General features: G+C 34.4%; 1 protein-coding gene across 1 annotated transcript in view; it reads left to right on the plus strand.

Moving 5' to 3' along the window:
• Positions 1-18794, plus strand: part of LOC132730958 (uncharacterized) — a 142028-nt gene that overhangs the window by 22253 nt on the left and 100981 nt on the right. Inside the window, exons 2-4 of the mRNA XM_060717041.1 lie at positions 3774-3886; positions 5834-5881; positions 16467-16585. Of these exons, the coding sequence (XP_060573024.1) occupies positions 3796-3886; positions 5834-5881; positions 16467-16585 (258 nt within the window). The 5' untranslated portion in view covers positions 3774-3795. The remainder of the gene's footprint in view (positions 1-3773; positions 3887-5833; positions 5882-16466; positions 16586-18794) is intronic.

Consider the following 18794-nt stretch of genomic DNA (forward strand, 5'->3'; position numbering starts at 1 on the left):
GAAAAATTTGAAAGTTTTTCTTTTATTTCTGACACATCATTTTGCAGGGCATCAGTATTTTCCTTTTCAGTTTGTTGTGATGACAACTTTCCTCTAAGGATTTTATTTTCTTGTTTCAATGTTTTATTTGTTTGTTTGAGGGCTTGTATTTCTTCTTGAAGTACCAGCAATTGTCCAGTTAATTCACTGTTCTCTGCTTTAGCCTTTTCTGTGCACTTACTGATTAATTGTTTGTTGAGAGTCTGGAGTTTTTCGTTTTCTGATTTTAGTTTTTTGTTTATTTCCAGGCATTCCATGTACTTATTTGTTTCTTTATCATCACTTGTACACTGTACAGCTACATCACATTTTATAATGTTGAGCATCAGGTTATCAGTTTCATCATTTGCTGGTTTACTTGAAAAATATAATTGTGAATGTGTATCCTGATTGGTTTCAACATCTTCATTTTGCTTTAAAGATTTAATGGATTGCTCTGAACTCTGTTCAGAACTTTAGGATCAGATGTTGTGAAAGCGTGTTCATGGCTGATTGCATTTACAATCTGATTTGGCACTGTTTGCTCAGAGTTAGTTGCTTGAATATGTCCATTGTTATGTTTATGTTTTATTGGAGGGCTTGTTGAAAATAAGATTTTGCATTATATCTAATGCTTTGATGTATTGTCTTAATAAGTTACCTTTGTTAAATAAAGAGTTTATTATTATTATTATTATTTTGAAAACAGTATGTCATCATTTAAATCACAGTAATGGTGTTACACTTCAGTTTTTCATGTTTCAGTTAAAATTTCTAGATGTTATTTTGTTTACTTATCAATATTAAAAAACTATCTTTCTTTTGTAACTCAAAATTTATTTTTTCAACAAACAAGATTAAGAAAATTGACTATTGTTGCTTTTTGCAGAAATTTGTAAAATGTTGTGCTATTTTACGCAAAAATCTAGATATGTAAACTATTTTGCACAAAAACTTTGTTGTTTAGGTGTATGAATAAAATATGTCAATTCTGACCAATTTTAACACTAGTGACATGAAAATATGCCATTACCGTGAAATAAATGATGATGCGGAATAAGTGATGTTGAGTATATACTGTAGATGATGGTCGCCCTTCGCCATCAAATAAAATACTTTATTGAGACTTGATGGTAAAAGGTAATTTTTTCAGATATGTAAAAATTGTTTGAAAACCAGTTGTATTGTTGTAGCAGATGTCCCATTCGTGTTTAAATATTAAAATATTTTTCATAGAGTGTATTTCACAGGGGCGTATCATGTTGGGGGCAGAATCTGACCCCCAAGCGTCCGTGTGTATATCATGTCAATGTCTTTATACTTGTATGTTCTGCCTGTACCGTTTATATGTTGTACTCTTCAAATTTGGAGGAATAAAAGAATCTATCCTATCAGGGTTTCTACTCTAGTATTATTGGGGTATGCTTAAATAGCTAAAGAGACTTCAGCAAACAGGTTTTATAGTACTGCTAGACCTTCACAACGTCAAAATAAAAGCAACATATAAAGTTATGGATGCCAGAACTTAAAGGTAGTGAGATCATCTTGTCTGATAAACAGGAAGAATACACACAGCCATTTTGAAATTTGTTGAAAACAAGCTGTTAGATGAATGCTATGATTTTAATGAATTTAATAAGAAAATAAAGACGGTGATACTGAACCATATGTCTACAAAAATTAGAAATGTGTCAATAGGACACATGTGCCCCCACACTCCACTGTTTTGTCTACCAAGTTTGTTCAAATAAAAGCCCTGGGGTCAAAATTGGTCCTGCCCCGGCGTTCATTGATTTTCCTTATACATAAGGATTTTCCTTGTACATATTAAAATCTTAATAATTCTCTTTTAAAACAGATTGGTGGATGTCTACCAAGTTTGTTCAAATAAAAGCCCTGCGGTCATAATCGGTCCAGCACAAGAGGGTCATTGATTTTCTTTTATGTATATAGTAAAAACTTAAAAATCTTTTTTTTTTTTTTAAAAATCCCAAAGAGCTAGAGCTTAGATATTTAGCATGAAACATCTTTAGTGAGTGTCTACTAAATTTGTACAAATAAAAGCCCTGGGGTTAAATTGGCCCCGCCCCAATTTTCCTAATATGTACACATCTTTGGGGACTGTTATTTTTCCCTTAGCAATTATAGCAGCCAGTAATCATTTTACGCATGCACTATTTCAGATACAAATATGAACTTTATGATATCAGTTTAAGGATTTTATATCTTCTTTTGTTTATAGTTTACAATATTACTTGTTCCTTGTCATGGAGAGTTTTTATATTCAGGTGAGCTATTTCAGGCCATCATGGCCCTCTTGTTCTATTTGTGAAGGCCACATTGGAAATAAGATACTGTATAAATGGGTAATTTTGCGATGTGGAAATATTTGCGATTTTTGCGAATTGAAATTATTCGCAAATATTTGAACGCACATAAATTATCTGTTTAGGCAAACTTTTATCTAACATATGTTTCCATACAGCATTTTACATGGATAAGTTTTACTCTTCACATACTGAGATTAATTTTTCTCATTGCTTGTTTGTTTAATTTGTTCTTAACAAATCACAAATGTATTGATGTAATAATAATACACACGGGGGAGAATCACGCCGTTCGTTACCCAAACAAACAAGATGGCGGATGCAGCCAAAAAGTAGGGTTTTCTCTTTTTCTCTGAAATTCGTGATGTTCTAATGTAAAGGTACATATAATAACCTTCTCCACAATTTTCCTGGCACACAGGATTTTATTTCATGATGTTTCGTTCTGTACTTTATCTGAAATGCGCGTCACCAGATTCGAAGCGAGAGAATTTTCAACCGGTTTGATCGTGGTAACGTACGGCTTCTTCTCTAAAATTCACTGTTTCGTTTACATATATGTATATTAACTGAAACTACTGAGTTTAAAAAGTTGTAATATGTCGTCATCTCCGGGACGGAACATAATAAAATAAATTCCTGTGTGCCAGGAAAATTGTGGAGAAGGTTATTATATGTACCGTTACACAAGAACATCACGAATTTCAGAGAAGAAAAGGAAAAACTTACTTTTCGGCTGCATCCGCCATCTTGTTTGTTTGGGTAACGCACGGCGTGATTCTCCCCCTTGAATACAATAGGTTATTGATATAACAAAAGAATGTTTCAAAATATGACAAAGAAATTTATGATCAGGTCCTTTATCAAACTATCAACATCAGGGCTTTTTTTCCTTCTATAGCACTGGGGTCGTTATAGGGCTGCTTTCCCCAAAGAAAAATTCTTTAAAATCATGCAGTTTTCCCCAAAAATTGAATTTACATCAAGTTTTTTCTTCCCCTTTTACAAATATACCATGTAATTTTCCCCCAAGATTAAGGGCAGGGCTGCTTCCCCAACATGTGAAAAAAGCCTTGAACATAATATATTCAAACAATGATTTAAATAATAAAGGTTTTAAACCACTGAATAGAATACAATAGCAGCATATTTTTAACATGTACCTGCTTAATTAATGATATCACAAAAACAGTATTTAGTTCAAGAAATCCTGTTTTCGCAAATATTTCTGCACACAAAGGTACACTTTTTGACATTAGCAAAATTTTTGTGACGCATAAATATCCAATCATAATATACAGTATATATGATTGCTATTGTATATATTCTTAATGTTTTATCTTCTCTACATAAAGATATTATTATTATCATGATTGCTGATTGGCATTAATATGTATTGTAATAATATACCTTTGTATTGTCATATAGGTTCAATGTTCAACTCATTAAGATGGCAAAAATATTGTATGATCTGAAAGAAGAAAAGGAAGAAGTTCAAGATCAAAATGAGCAAAACAGATGCTACAACAAAAACACACAAGGTTAAGTGACAACTTTTTAATATTTTGAACGTTTGAGCTGTTCTAGAATAAAATCATTTATTTGTTATAAGCAAAGGTACAAAACAGTCAGTAATCAGTCAGTAATTTTATTCTGCAGGGATCGTACTAAATATTTTCGTTCTTTTCTTTTCAACTTAGAAATTCATGGCAAAGTTTTTGCTTGTAAGCTGTTATCTCCATTACTACTGAAGGGTTTTTGCCTTTTTTTGGGACAGTTTTATGCATTCATAATAACAAAGCAGTAATTTACTTGATAAAACATCTTAATTAGAAGCCTTTGTACCTTTTCGGACAATTTTTTGTATTCATATAGGTAAGCATTATTATACTCAATAAAACAACCTTGTGACAACTTTTTCGAATAGTCAAGCATTACTGTCCTCCGAAAGTTCTTGTTTATTACTGGATAATTTGATAAATTTTTGGATAAAAGAACACTGATGACAAAACCAACATGTCAAATAGTTCAAATATGACCCTCACCTTATAATAACTTGAAGGTCAAATTATTGATGCTAGCTAAAATTGTCATAACTTTGTTATTTAACAATTAATAGATTGGATTTATACTTGGACAAAAAAACACTTATGAGTATGACTAGATTGACATTTTGAGTAAATCAAATATGACCTTGAGATTTAAATGACAAAATTGTCAAGGTGAATTTATTAAATTTAACCTAAATTGTCATAGATTGATTATTTTTATGCTACTGGAGCATCTGTGATATGGTGGCATATAGATTCACCTGTGTCTGTGTCTCAGTGTCTGTGTGTGTGTACATGCATGCGTGTGTGTGTGTGTTTTATACAGTTTATAAAGTGAACTTGAAAAGCTTCTTCTAAAAAAAGGTTAGTTCAAATTCAAAAATTCAACTTGCTATGATTGTTCCTGGGGTGAAGTGCTTTCAAAGTTATTCAAATAATTTGATTCTATGCAGGAATCAGGCTGCCATGGCAACCAAAAGAAATTTTTAGAATTTTTTTTTTAAATCTTCTAAAGACCCACAAGGTCTAGAGCTTAGATATTTTGCATAAGGCATTGTCTATTGGAGCTCTACCAAGATTGTTCAAATATAGCCCTGGGGCAAATTGCCCCCCCCCCCCAGGGGTCATTAGTTTTCATCATGTACATAATATCATAGGTCTAATTCAATAGCTGTAAGTCTAAAAGTCATGACCTCTAGCAAAAGAAATGCTTTTCAGAGATATTTATGAAATGGTTAGAGGTCATGAACTCTAGCAAGAGAGATGTGAGCTTTGCAGGGATATTTATGAAAGGATATGAGCACATTATAAGGACATTATAAATCACACAATGTATATATAATGATGATTTTATATTGTAAATGTTCTTTAGCTCACCTGTCACAAAGTGACAAGGTGAGCTTTTGTGATCACAATTTATCTGGTGTCCGTCGGCGTCCGTCTGTAAACTTTTACTTTAATTAAACAATATCTCCTCATAAACCCCTAATGTTCCTTTTGTGGTCACCTTTGAAAATTGTTCAAAGAATTTAATTACATGCAGAACTTAAGTTACCATTGCAACTGAAAGAAAAAACTTCTTCTAGTGTGTGTCTACCAAGTTTGTTTAAATTAATAAAGCCTTGGGGTCAAAATTAGTTTTGTAACGGGGCGAGGGGGGGGGGTCATTGATTTTTCTTATATGTTTATAGTAAAAACTTAAAAAATCTTCTTTGAAAAAAACCCAAAGAGGTTAGATATTAAGCATGAAACATCTTCTAGTTTGTTCAAATAAAAGCCCTGGGGTCAAAATTATTCTTGTTCATGGAGAGTTTTTATATTCAGGTAAGCAATTTCAGGGCCATCATGGCCCTCTTGTTTTTGTTTGTGTATTAACATGTGGTTGCATACAATCTTATGCTTGGTTGAATGGCAATTGTTACTTTCTTGGTATTTCAGATCTGCCAAATCCAACTGGAATTGGTCTGGTAATGCCAAACTGTGCAGGTAAAGAAAAAACGTTTCTCCTGTAGAATTGTGAAACTAATAACAATTCATCTGCAAATATGTTACATAGTCATATTCACTATGAAAAAAGCTGTTAATTTAGAAAGTAAAAAGAATGCAAAATAGGTAATGAAATTGTCACATATATTGCTGGGGTCCTAATGGGTAGGGGACTTACTTATTGCTTGCTGATTGCCAATACTATCATACTGAAGTCATTTAAACAAGTCTGAAAAGTAATAATACAAGTATTTATTAGTATTTTATTAGTAATTATCCATATATTGGTGTATTGTTGATAAATGTACACCTGGAAATAAGTGTCACAGGGTGAGAAAAATGTGCAGCCTGACCGGGACTCGAACCTGGGACCTTCAAAATACCGTACGCGGCTCTATCGACTGAGCTATCCGGCTGCAAACACAGTGAATAGTTCTAAACGGTGACATACAACCCTGCTATATTGAAATTCGTCCTCGAATTTCACAGAGTTACAGAGCAATGTTAATTAAACTCTGAGCTTTTTCCAGACACGGTCCCCTGTTGGGTGCCAAATGTCACAGGGTGAGAAAAATGTGTAGCCTGACCGGGACTTGAACTCGGGACCCTTGGAATACTGTACTGCGGCTCTACCGACTGAGCTATCCGGCCGCATACAAATCTTCTACCCTAAATAGTGAATAGTTGCTGAGTGTTTTGGTGTTCTTTCTCTTTTGTATCATAGTCAAACATAAAATCACGTTCCCTGTTGTCACAATATGAAACCCCGGCAAAAATGAACCAATGAACGAACATCTGAATTTGACATTTCTGTCGCTTTCCCTTTCTCTGCCGTCACAATATGTAAACCCCAGCAAAAATGAGCCAATCAATGGGCATGCTCTGGAGTGCGGGTAACTAATACCCCGCACTCCAGTTAACGCACTGTGCATGTATATGTATACGATTTAACCCTGACACATTTTCAACAGAAAGGTCTCCAAACTATGATACAAGCATAAAAAAATTTGTTGTTTTTTTTTACCAAAAATGTTACTGTTTATAAGTATTGTGTTAGAGTGTATACAAAACATTTATTATGTCTCCCCCACCTCGGGGGGAGACATATTGTTTTTGCCCTGTCCGTCCGTCAGTCCGTCTGTCCGTCAGTCCGTCAGTCCGTCCGTCCATTCTTCGTTTCTGGACGATAACTAGAGTTCCTTTTGACCTACAGCCCTCAAACTTCATAGGATGATTGGTCTTATAGAGCTGATGATCCCTATTGTTTTTGGGGTCAGTAGGTCAAAGGTCAAGGTCACACTGACCGTTGGTCAATTTCTCGTTTCCGGATGATAACTAGAGTTCCTTTAGACCTACAGACCTCAAACTTCATAGGATGATTGGTCTTATTGAGCAGATGATCCCTATTGTTTTTGGGGTCAGTAGTTCAAAGGTCAAGGTCACAGTGACCGTTGGTCAATTTCTCGTTTCCGGATGATAACTAGAGTTCCTTTTGACCTACAGCCCTCAAACTTCATAGGATGATTGGTCTTATAGAGCAGATGATCCCTATTGTTTTTGGGGTCAGTAGGTCAAAGGTCAAGGTCACAGTGACCGTTGGTCAATTTCTCATTTCCGAATGATAACTAGAGTTCCTTTTGACCTACAACCCTCAAACTGGGGGGAGACATATTGTTTTTGCCCTGTCCGTCCGTCAGTCCGTCCCAACACACTACAGTTATCATGATTTGACATACATTGAAATTTGAGTTGTCTTTCAATAGTGTAAAAAATCGGACAATATGAACGTTTGTTTCAAGTATCATCAAAATCCTTCAAAGGGTTGAAGAGTTATGGAGCAGACACAATTTCCTTTAATTTCGTTTATGAAACTATATATGATATGACATTCAAGTGTCAAGTAGACCTTGACCTTGGAACCAGCCATACGAAACATGTACTCTACACGTTCTCTGGATGTGGTGAATTTTTGTTTCAAGTATCTACCAGAGAGGCTTCATTGTGAAAACGAGTGGAGTCATCCCAACACACTACAGTTATCATGATTTTACATACATTGTAATTTGAGTTGTCTTTCAATAGTGTAAAAAAATCTGAAAATATGAACGTTTGTTTCAAGTATCATCAAAATCCTTTAAAGGTTTGAAGAATTATGGAGCAGACACAATTTCATTTAATTTCATTTGTGAAACTATATATGATATGACCATCAAGTGCAATTTCGTTTGACGCCCGCCTGCCATACGCTGATTGAATAACCAGGATTTTCAAAATTGAATACCTGGTTAAAAACAAACAGTTTAGGAAGCATCTTCTCATACAACCTTAACAATAGAAACCATCCATAGACAGCCTTCATTGAAGTGACTACCGGGTATTTACATTATCTTATCTCCATTTCCATTCCTGTTTCCATTCACAGTTATTCTCAGCAGTGGGGGAGACATGCGCTTTTTTACAAAAGCATCCTCTAGTTGGTGGATATTTTTAGCTCGACTATTCGATAAGAATAAGTAGAGCTATTGTAGTCACCTGAGCGTCGGCGTCTGCGTCAGCGTAACCACTTATGTTAAAGTTTTTGTAATACCTCAAATATTTTCAAAGTCCATTGACATATGGCTTTGAAACTTTGCACACTTGTTCACCATCATGACCCCAACATGTAGGCAGGAGGAGGTAATTCTATCAAGCATTTTGACAGAATTATGCCCCTTTTTCGACTTAGAATTTACGTTAAAGTTTTTGTAATACCTCAAATATTTTCAAAGTCCATTGACATATGGCTTTGAAACTTTGCACACTTGTTCAACATCATGACCCCAACCTGTAGACAGGAGGAGGTAACTCTATCAAGCATTTTGACAGAATTATGCCCCTTTTTCGACTTAGAATTTACGTTACAAGTTTTTGTAATACCTCAAAGTTCATTGACATAAGGCTTTGAAACATGTTGAAATTTTATACTCTTCTTTGAGAGCATTATAGGACCCTCTCCAAGGCCTATAACTGTAATATGGATTTAAAAAAAAATTTTGCCTTTTTCTTTACTTAGAAAATTTACCTTTTAATCAAGGCTTTTTTTACTATCAAGCACTAAGAATAGTCAAGAGTTGCTGTCCTACCGACAGCTCTTGTTGGTAAATGTTGACGATTACGTAACCTAAAATGACATAATGTTTTCGGGGGAGGAGGGGGGGGGGGTGCTTAACTTATTTCCAGGTGTTTAATGGTTGATATGCTTTACAAGCTGAATCAATGACAGCTCTTCTTTTATGTACATGTATATAAGTTAAAATTTTAAAAATCTATTTCTTTAAATCTATAAGGGCTAGAGCTTAGATATGAAACATTGTCTTGTCATCATCAGTTTCCGTTCATTATCTAAGTAACGGTTGCACACATTCAACTCACCACCTCCGTGGTCGAGGGGTTAGAGTCGATGACTTCTAATCCAGTTACCTTTCTGGCGTGGGTTCAATCCCCAGGAGATGCTTTGGTAGTTTAGTGCAGAGGAAGGTTGTTTAGTACTGGTGTAACTCTCCAGGAATGATGGTTAGGAAACTACCCGCCTATATGACTGAAATACTGTTGGAAAAAGGCGTAAAATGAAACAAACAAACAAAACACATTCAACTCAAATTTGACATATGGATATATCATGAGAAAATAAAGGTCAAGTTCGAATTTGGTCATGGTCCAATGATTTTTGACAGAGTTATGCCCCTTGATTCAATTTTCAGTTTCCGTTCATTATCTCTCCAACGGTATTACACATTCAACTAAAATTTGTCATATGGATACGTCAAAGGAATGCGCAGGTCAAGTTTGAATTTGGTTATGGTTCGATCATTTTTGCAGAGTTATGCCACTTTCACTTTGAAAATAATATGAACTTTTCAGTTTCCGTTCATTATCTCTCTAGCGATATTACTTATTCATCTCAAATTTTACATATAGATACATCTTAGGAATAAGCAGTTCAAGTTGGAATTTGGTCATGGTTCGATCATTTTTGGTGGAGTTATGCCCCTATCACTTTGAAAAAAAAACACTACACTATCAACTCAAATTTGACATATAGATACATCCTAGAAATAAGCAGTTCTAGTTTGAATTTGGTTGTGGTTCAATGATTTTGGACAAAGTTATCTCTCTTGAATGTTAGAAGAAAACTTAATTTTCAGTTTCAGCACTCATACTTTTGTGGAAATGTATGTAGTCATTACTTTAGCTACAAATATGCAATATGCAATTTACAAAAGGTTAACACTGAATAGTTTCAGTGCCTTGAACTTTGTATAAAAATGGTTTGTGTTTACATTGAATAGTTTTAACGGCTTTGAACTTAAAATGAAAAAAAAAATAGTTTGTGCAAAAAATTTGAAAATAAATATATTAACATCTGAAATTTTGGCTGCATTCGGGGGCATCCGTGGCGTGATGACACATTTCTAGTTCTAAAAAAATCAATAGCTTGGAGTTAATGTAAAGGTCATGACCTTTAAGGCTTTTCAGAATATAAAATTTAGTCATGAAATTGTTGTTTTTTATGCCCCCTTCGAAGAAGAGGGCGTACATAATATATATTGTTTTGCTAATGTTTGTAGGTTGGTTGGTCTGTCTGTCAGTAGACCACATGATTTCCGCGGATTATCTTGAAAACTATTTATCACAAAGTCCGCATAATTCACATACTGATTGGTCATAACTATAAGATGACCCCTATTGATTTTAGGGTTACTAGGTTAAAGGTCAATGTCATAGGTGCCTTAAATTTCAGAATGGTTTCCGCTGATTATCTTGAAAACTATTCATTACAAAGTCTTCATATTTCACAAAGTGATTAGTCATAATTAGTAGATGACCCCCATTGATATTGGGGTCATTAGGCCAAAGGTCAAGGTCACAGGATCCTTAAATGTCAGAATGGTTTCCGCCCATTACCTTGAAAGCTTTTTATCACAGTCTTCATATTTCACATACTGATTCGTAATAGCTAGAAGATGACCCCCATTGATTTTGGGGTCACTAGGTCAAAGGTCAAGGTCACTTATTACCTTGAAAACTTTTTATCATAAAGTCTTCATATTTCTCATATTGATTAATCATAACTAGCAGATGAGACCTATTGATTTTGGGGTCACTAGGTCAAAGGTCAAGGTCACTTATTACCTTGAAAGCTTTTTATCATAACGGCTTCATATTTCACATATTGATAAGTCATAATGGGGTCAGTAATTCAAAGGTCAAGGTCTTTATATTTCATATTTTGATTGGTTATAACTACAGTTGACTAGAATTTCAAGGAACTGGGCATTTTACTTTGAGAGAAACAGAATTCGAGTAACTTGGATCTGCTGCCATTATGTTTACATTCGTACATGTATATACATTTGCCTGATTGAATGTCCAAAGTAGTCGTTGAATGACAAAAGTCACTTACAACCACAAGTTATAAATGAACTTAAAATTTAATGCATGTATATTATTTGTGAAACATAAAGACAAATATACGTAGCAATGGCATGAATGCAAATCATGTTTGTCAGTATTCATTAGTAATAATATTAAGCACATGTTTACAAAAAGCACTCGTGATAGTTCAAATATAGAAGCACCATAACACATTTATTTAAACAACAATATGTCTATTACTTTGGAGAATGTGTATTTATCATCGGATGAAAAACGAAATTAGCAATTATTGTGAACCAGAAGTACATATTGATTTAGTTATCTATTAACTGTTAAAACCAATTAAATCCTTTTACCAATTAAAGTAAATTTTGCAATGTGTTACTAATACATGATGACTGGCAATTAGAATTACTTTTAAACTTGTGAACCACAGTGACAACATCTCACCTTTATGTCGCAACTCCCCCTACATTTGTCAAGAGATCTTGATAAAACTTTCACAGAAGCTTTGTCATCAAGTGCCCTGGCGCATTATTGGTTTTGTGAGTGATAATTTTTGTCCTAATTATGGCCCTTTGTTTTTTTTGTGCCCCCACTTTAGTGACAGGCATTTAGATTTACCCTTGTCTGTCCGTCCGTCCATTTGTCCGTCCGTCCTTCCTTCCGTTCTCTTTTGTGTCGTACATAACTCAAAAAGTATTTGACCTAGAGTCATGAAACTTTACAGGAATGTTGATCAGCATGTGTAGTTGTGCACCTGGGTATTTTCGTCTGGATATATTTAGTATTTTTAGAGTTATTGCCCTTGATTTAGTAAAATTTTGCAATTTTCAACTTGTGTTGCACGTAACTCAAAAAGGATTTGACCTAGAGTCATGAAACTTTACAGGCATGTTGATCAGCATATGTAGTTGTGCACCTTAGTATTTTCGTCTGGATATTTTTAGTATTTTTAGAGTAATTGCCCTTGACTTAGGAAAATTTTGCAATTTTCAACTTGTGTCGCATGTAACTCAAAAAGTATTTGACCTAGAGTCATAAAACTTTACAGGAATGTTGATCAGCATGTGTAGTTGTGCACCTGGGTATTTTTTGTGGATATTTTTAGTATTTTTAGAGTTATTGCCCTTGACTTAGTAAAATTTTGCAATTTTCAACTTGTGTCGCATGTTACTCAAAAAGGATTTGACATAGAGTCATGAAACTTTACAGGAATATTGATCAGCATGTGTAGTTGTGCACCTGAGTATATTCGTCTGGATTTATTTAGTATTTTTAGAGTTATTGCCCTTGACTTAAAATTTTTTTGCAATTTTCAACTTGTGTCGCATGTAACTCAAAAAGGATTTGACATAGAGTTATTAATCCTTACGGGAACATTGCTCAGCATATTTAGTTTTGTACCTGGGGTTTCGCATGTGGATTTATCCAGTATTTGTAGAGTTATTTCCCTTGACTTAGTAAAAAACGTTTCATTATGTTATTTGTTCCTTGAGTGCTTGAGTTAGAATCAAGGAAAATGAACAACATCACTAAATTACAGGAATAATGATTCACATCACTGTGAAGCTATGCACCTGGGACTTTGCATGTGGATTTTTTTTTCAGTTTAGGTAGAGTTATTGCCCTTGACTTACAGTAGTATAAATTTGCAATTTTCAACTTGTTCATGCATAGCTCAAAAAGTATTTCACTTGTAGGCCTGAAAGTTTACAAGAATGTTGGTCAGCCATGTACTTATGCATTTTGGGGTTTGCTTGTGGATTATTTCAGTATCTGTAAAGTTCTTGCCCTTAACTTAGTAAAAGATTTTTAGTTTTTCTCTTTAAGTCTCAAGGGAATAAGATATTTTAATTAAACTTTGTGTAAAGCAAGCATACGAAAAGACCTTACTTTGGATTGTTTTTTGGCCCCTTAGGGTCAAGGTCCCATATTAAAAATAGAAAATCAATTTCAGGTCAATAACTTGAGTTTGGAATGAGATATTTCAATGAAACTGGGTGTATATATAGCAAGATTATGTAAAGACCTTGCTTAAGATTGCTTTTGGGCCTCCTGGATCAAGATCAAGGTCATTTTACTAAAAACAGGATATAATTTTCCGGTCAATAACTAGAGTTTGAAATGAACTATTTCAATGAAACTTGCTGTATAGCAAGGTTATGTAAAGGCCTTGCTTACAATTGCTTTTGGGCCTCCTGGTTCAAGGTCACTGTTACTAAAAATAGAAAATAAGTTTCTGGTTAATAAGTTGTGCTTAGAATGAGATATTTCAATGAAACTTGGTGTATAGAAAGCTTATGGAAATAAATCTCTTATGATTGCTTTTGGATCCCTTAGGATCAAGGTCAAGGTCACTGTTACTAGAAATAGAAATTTGGTTTCCAGCCAGAAACTAGAGTTTTGAATGAGATATTTAACCCTTTACCACATATATACGCAAAACAATGCACTTTTGACCCCCCCCCCCTCTTTTAGGCCTCAAATAGTGAAAAAATGTCCTATTTGGGCCCCAAACACATGTTTTCGTTTGAGAAATGTTGCTAAAAAAAGTGAGCACTTTTTCGGCGCCGCCCCCCATCCAAAAGATACATCAGGGGGTTGCCAGAAGGGGGATGTGCCCCCTTCTGTTTGGGGGGTTTGAAGGGGGCGGTAGTCCCCCTCATCGCCAAGAAAATTTTGGACTTGTGAGAGGCTAAAAATGACCCCAGGTCGATCATAAGGTAACGTGTAACCAACGCTGAAAAGCCTTTGACTCTATCTCAATCCCTTGAGAAGTTGCAGCACTTTGAAATAAATTTTGATGGAAAAAATCAAGGCAAAATAGTGATTTTTGGCAATTTTGAGATGTCCCCTCGTTGCCATGGTAACAGGAAATTTAAGACTGAGCATGTCGTTACAAAGGCAATGGTCCAATGAACATTTGTGCCAAGTTTGATTAGTATTGAAGCATTTTTCATAGTTTCATAGCAGTTTGAACTTGTAACAAGAGGCTTTTCAATGAAAACGGCCATTTTTCACAATATGCTCATGAGGGAAAGGGTTAAATGAAACTTGGTGTGTGAAGATTTTGCTTGGACTTGCTTTTGGGTTCCCTAAGGATCAATAAAAGGTCACTTTTACTAAAAAATAGAAAATTGGTTTCAGGTCTAGAACTTGATATAGAAATGAGATTTTAATTAAACTTGTATATTCCTTTTTGAAAGCTTCAATTGGGATTCGCTGCTTTTGAGCCAGAAAGGGACATTGTTATTGGTTTTTAATGCACATTGTTATACTGTACTTCGCATGTATTTATATTACAATGACAACAATACTTTCAATAGTGGTGATAATTGAAAAACTGGTTCTTTTTTCATAAATGAACACTTCCATGTACCCATTTATTGCAAGTTTCTATAACACAATTACTGATAATGTGAGTCAACGGCTAGTAAGTGGGTCATATTTGTCGTTTGACATTTCTTGTTTGTTTTTGTTTTGGTTGCTTGGAAGGAATACATGTATGATTTTATTCAGCAATTTTAATTTCACAAATAACAACATGTTCAAAAGAAATGGAAGTATTTGTTTAAACTCCAAGCCAAAAATAATAAAGGTTTTAACTGAAAAAAAAGAGATTTATGAGGTAAAAGAATTCCAAGTGTCATTGCTTTTCCCAGCTGACAAACTAATAGAGGCCATACTGGTCATTAAGGATGATAATGAAGTACTGCAAAATTAGCTTTATAATTGGAAAGATATGTAAGTCTCAGGAAAGTAAGGATTACATTCTTGCTTCTTTCGTGTAAAATGGTAAGTATTTGTATATAATTATGAAAATAAACATATTTCAAGTTTTAACTCTTGTCCCAAGATAAATAAAGTAAGTAAATCTTTTATGTCTTAAAATAAAAATCTCCTGATAGTGTTTTATATTCCCAATAATATTCTATTCATAGTAACCTTCATTTACCAGAACATTGAAAACAGATAAAATAAACAAATTATAATTATATGGTTGAGGAAAGTGAAGAAATCCTGACTGGTAAGTGTTTTTGTAATAAGTAAGCATTATCTTCTTTTATAGCTCACCTGAGTACAAAGCGCACATGGTGAGCTATTGTGATCCCCTAATGTCTGTTTTTTATGCAACATCTCCATTTGACTGGTGCAATATCTCCATTTGACTGGATAGTGTCGCAAATAGCAAGTGTACATATACAATTAAGTTGTCGGAGTCAGTTGATGACCGGCTGAGTCAAGACTCCGTCAGAACCTGAAAGAACTCTGTCAGAATCCGTCAGAGTCGAAACATAGGTATTTCATGTATCACGAATTTCATGTTATTTTCATGTTTATTGTAACCTATATAAAGGGAATGATCTTGGAAAAGGGGGGTAATAGTTAAGTTGAGTTTAGTTTAGTTTAGAGAAAATTACATGTGACAACTATGCAAGAATATTGTCTGTCAAATAAAATAAAATAATGGGATTTATTAAATAGAGAAAGTTAGCAAGAAATTATTGTAATTTACTTTAAATAAAATAAACTCCAATGTGGCAAAGGAATCGTAAGCTACAGTCCTAAACTGAAAGTAATAAAACTTAGCCACAGATAGTTAACCAAACAACACACATATCATCCATGGATGGTTGCCTATTAAAGTAGTCCAGATTGTTCCAGTTGGTAGTAAAGTAGGTCACAGGGCCAAAAATGGGTTTTGAGAATGCAAATTTCACATATCTTCTTGTCTAAAAGTAAAAGGCCAGAGCTTTGCTGTATATGTGTGTGCATGTGTGTTTGTGCATGTGTGCATTTTGGGGCAAAAGGTCCCCTTGTGGTTATTAAAAATATCTGAACTTATTTAATGTCATACATCATGCATTGAAATATTAAGTATAAAATCTTTAGTAGAGTAACTGTATTTGAGAAATGTTCACAAAGCCTACTACAAAAGGTAGTTGTTTTATAAATGGCTTATTAATTTTCTTTTATAGCAGTATAATCATAAAGCTTTATGTATTTTTTGCTCCCAACTCCCAATAGATTGAGAATCCATTGGTTCTTGATTGGAGATTTATCATTGCACCTGGGCTTAGTACATTCAATTTGTGACATATATCAAAATTATTCGTAAATTTCATAAAGTAAAAGAAAATACTACTGAGTTAAAACTTTTTTTCAGATATTAAATATAAGCAGACTTACAATGATTGTGATGGAAATGAGGAGACTTACAATGATTGTGATGGAAATGAGGAGACTTACAATGATTGTGATGCAGATGATGAAGAATATAACAAGGTTCAAAAGCCTTTGTGCATTGTACTTTTATATTTTGATATCATATAAATTATGATAATTTATACACTTGAAAACCTTTAGAACGTATTATGGTATGGTGTTGTCCATCCGTCTGTTCATTTGCACTACTGTAAATAAGTATGGGGCCATCTAACTGTAAAATGAACAAAAGAGAACAACAATAGAGTTCATTCTGTATCAATAGAATAAAGGGCCAATACTCCTCATTAAGCAAAAGGAATGGTCCCTTGTCCCATTTAGGTTGCGTGTTCCTAGAGTGTTGGTTTCGGCAGTATAACTTTTGAAGGATTTCAATGATTTTGTTTGTATTTGGTATGTAAGTACTGGCTGCAATCAACACATTATTTGTAGAGTTAGGCTTTTTAGCTCGACTATTTGATAAGAATAAGTAGAGCTATTGTAGTCACCCGGGCGTCGGCGTAACCACTTATGTTAAAGTTTTTGTAATACCTCAAATATTTTCAAAGTCCATTGACATATGGCTTTGAAACTTTGCACACTTGTTCACCATCATGACCCCAACCTGTAGACAGGAGGAGGTAACTGTATCAAGATTGTTTGAATTAAACCCTTGGGTCAATGTTTTTCCTTGTCCAAGGGGACAGTGAACTACTTTCTTGTCCTTTGATGTACAGCCATGAAATTTTGACTATGTGCACAGATGAAGATGTAAAATATGATAAACAAGATCAGAGATTTGCCGAGGACGCGATTTTGCGCTCTTGGCGCTAAAAAAATGAGAATGGCGCAGGAAAATCGGCAGCAAAGGGCCATGGGCGCATCTAAAATCTGTGCCAGACTTATAAGAAAACAAAACTGTCTGCTGGGTTATTTAGTCATCCAGTCAAAACTGGTACCAACAGCAACATGTTACCCATTCTCCTAGCTGTAATTATGCATATTCTTGAGTTTATCCATTCCCCTATAGCTTTTGGCCATGTTATCTACTTACCGCATTTCTTCTCATAATCCCTTTCCCACACAGATACTCATTTCTACTACGTAAATTTAATCCAATAAAACAAACAAATTATACAACTACTTAATATTTAAAATGATTATCGGTAACTGAAAAAAAAGTGTTGCGCTATTTTAAGAAATGCTGTAAGTTACAGTATAATCTGACAGGTGTACAACTTGATCACCCCAAGGGTCACTCAGGTTCACGATTTAAGTAATGTAAAAAAAAGATTTCTATTTCATCATCAGAATATTTGACAGGGCGATTAACCAATCAGGGAAACATTGTGCATGACTTTTTTCATGATCAAAAGGTCTGTCCGCAAGTGTCTTTGATGTATGCTGTCTACACAGAGGCATACAAGGGGCAATAAAATTTGTCATAATATACAGTGGTAAGGGACATTTGGTGCAAAGTAGGAACAATTAAATGGATAATGCACAGTATTAGACATTAGAAGTAAGAACCAGCAATTATGTGAATAAATTTGCATATCAAATTTTTGAGCAGCCGTTTGTTTGTAAAATATTTTGCCTGCAATTAATATTAATTAGAAAGTTACCATGTAGGCATAATTTTTAATTATTGGTTAAGTACTGAATCATAAGTGAACCACTTGTCATAAAATATGATTTAAGTTTTATTACCAGGGAAATTCAATTATCTACAAACTTTTTAACAGTTATTTAAGTCAATGTTTACTTATTTTCCCAAGGCCCAAACTTTGGTAAAAATGGCCCATCATTTTCAGACCAAGTGGGCCCAGGGCCCAGTACTTTCAAATTCTTGGCAGATCTCTGCAAGATCAACAAGGAAAAGTGGCTTTCAATGAACGCAACACCCACACAACCCAGCAACTGTGAACTTTGATATCAGCTGGCCTAGATTTTGACAACTGTGTTGTCCTTTGATGTACAGTCATGGAATTTTGGCCATGTGAAATATAACCTTCACCACCAAATTCACTAGACTCTACTGCATTGATAGATTCCTACTCTGATATTTTATTTGAATAACAATAGATTTAACCACTAATCTGATAAGGATAAGATAGGTCAGTGATCTATGCATTATGGCTATCTTCATTTGTATAGAAACAAAATAATTCTGTTCCTACATTACTATTTAGTGTTGTATTACTGCGGTGGCATAGCATTTTTAGCAAATGCAATCTTGTTTTTTGTTGGTTTTTTTAGCTCACCTGTCACAAAGTGACAGGGTGAGCTT

The sequence above is a fragment of the Ruditapes philippinarum genome, unplaced genomic scaffold, assembly GCF_026571515.1.
Source record: "Ruditapes philippinarum isolate M1 unplaced genomic scaffold, ASM2657151v2 ctg1856_1_1_1_1, whole genome shotgun sequence".
NCBI classification, from domain to species: Eukaryota; Metazoa; Mollusca; class Bivalvia; order Venerida; family Veneridae; genus Ruditapes; species Ruditapes philippinarum.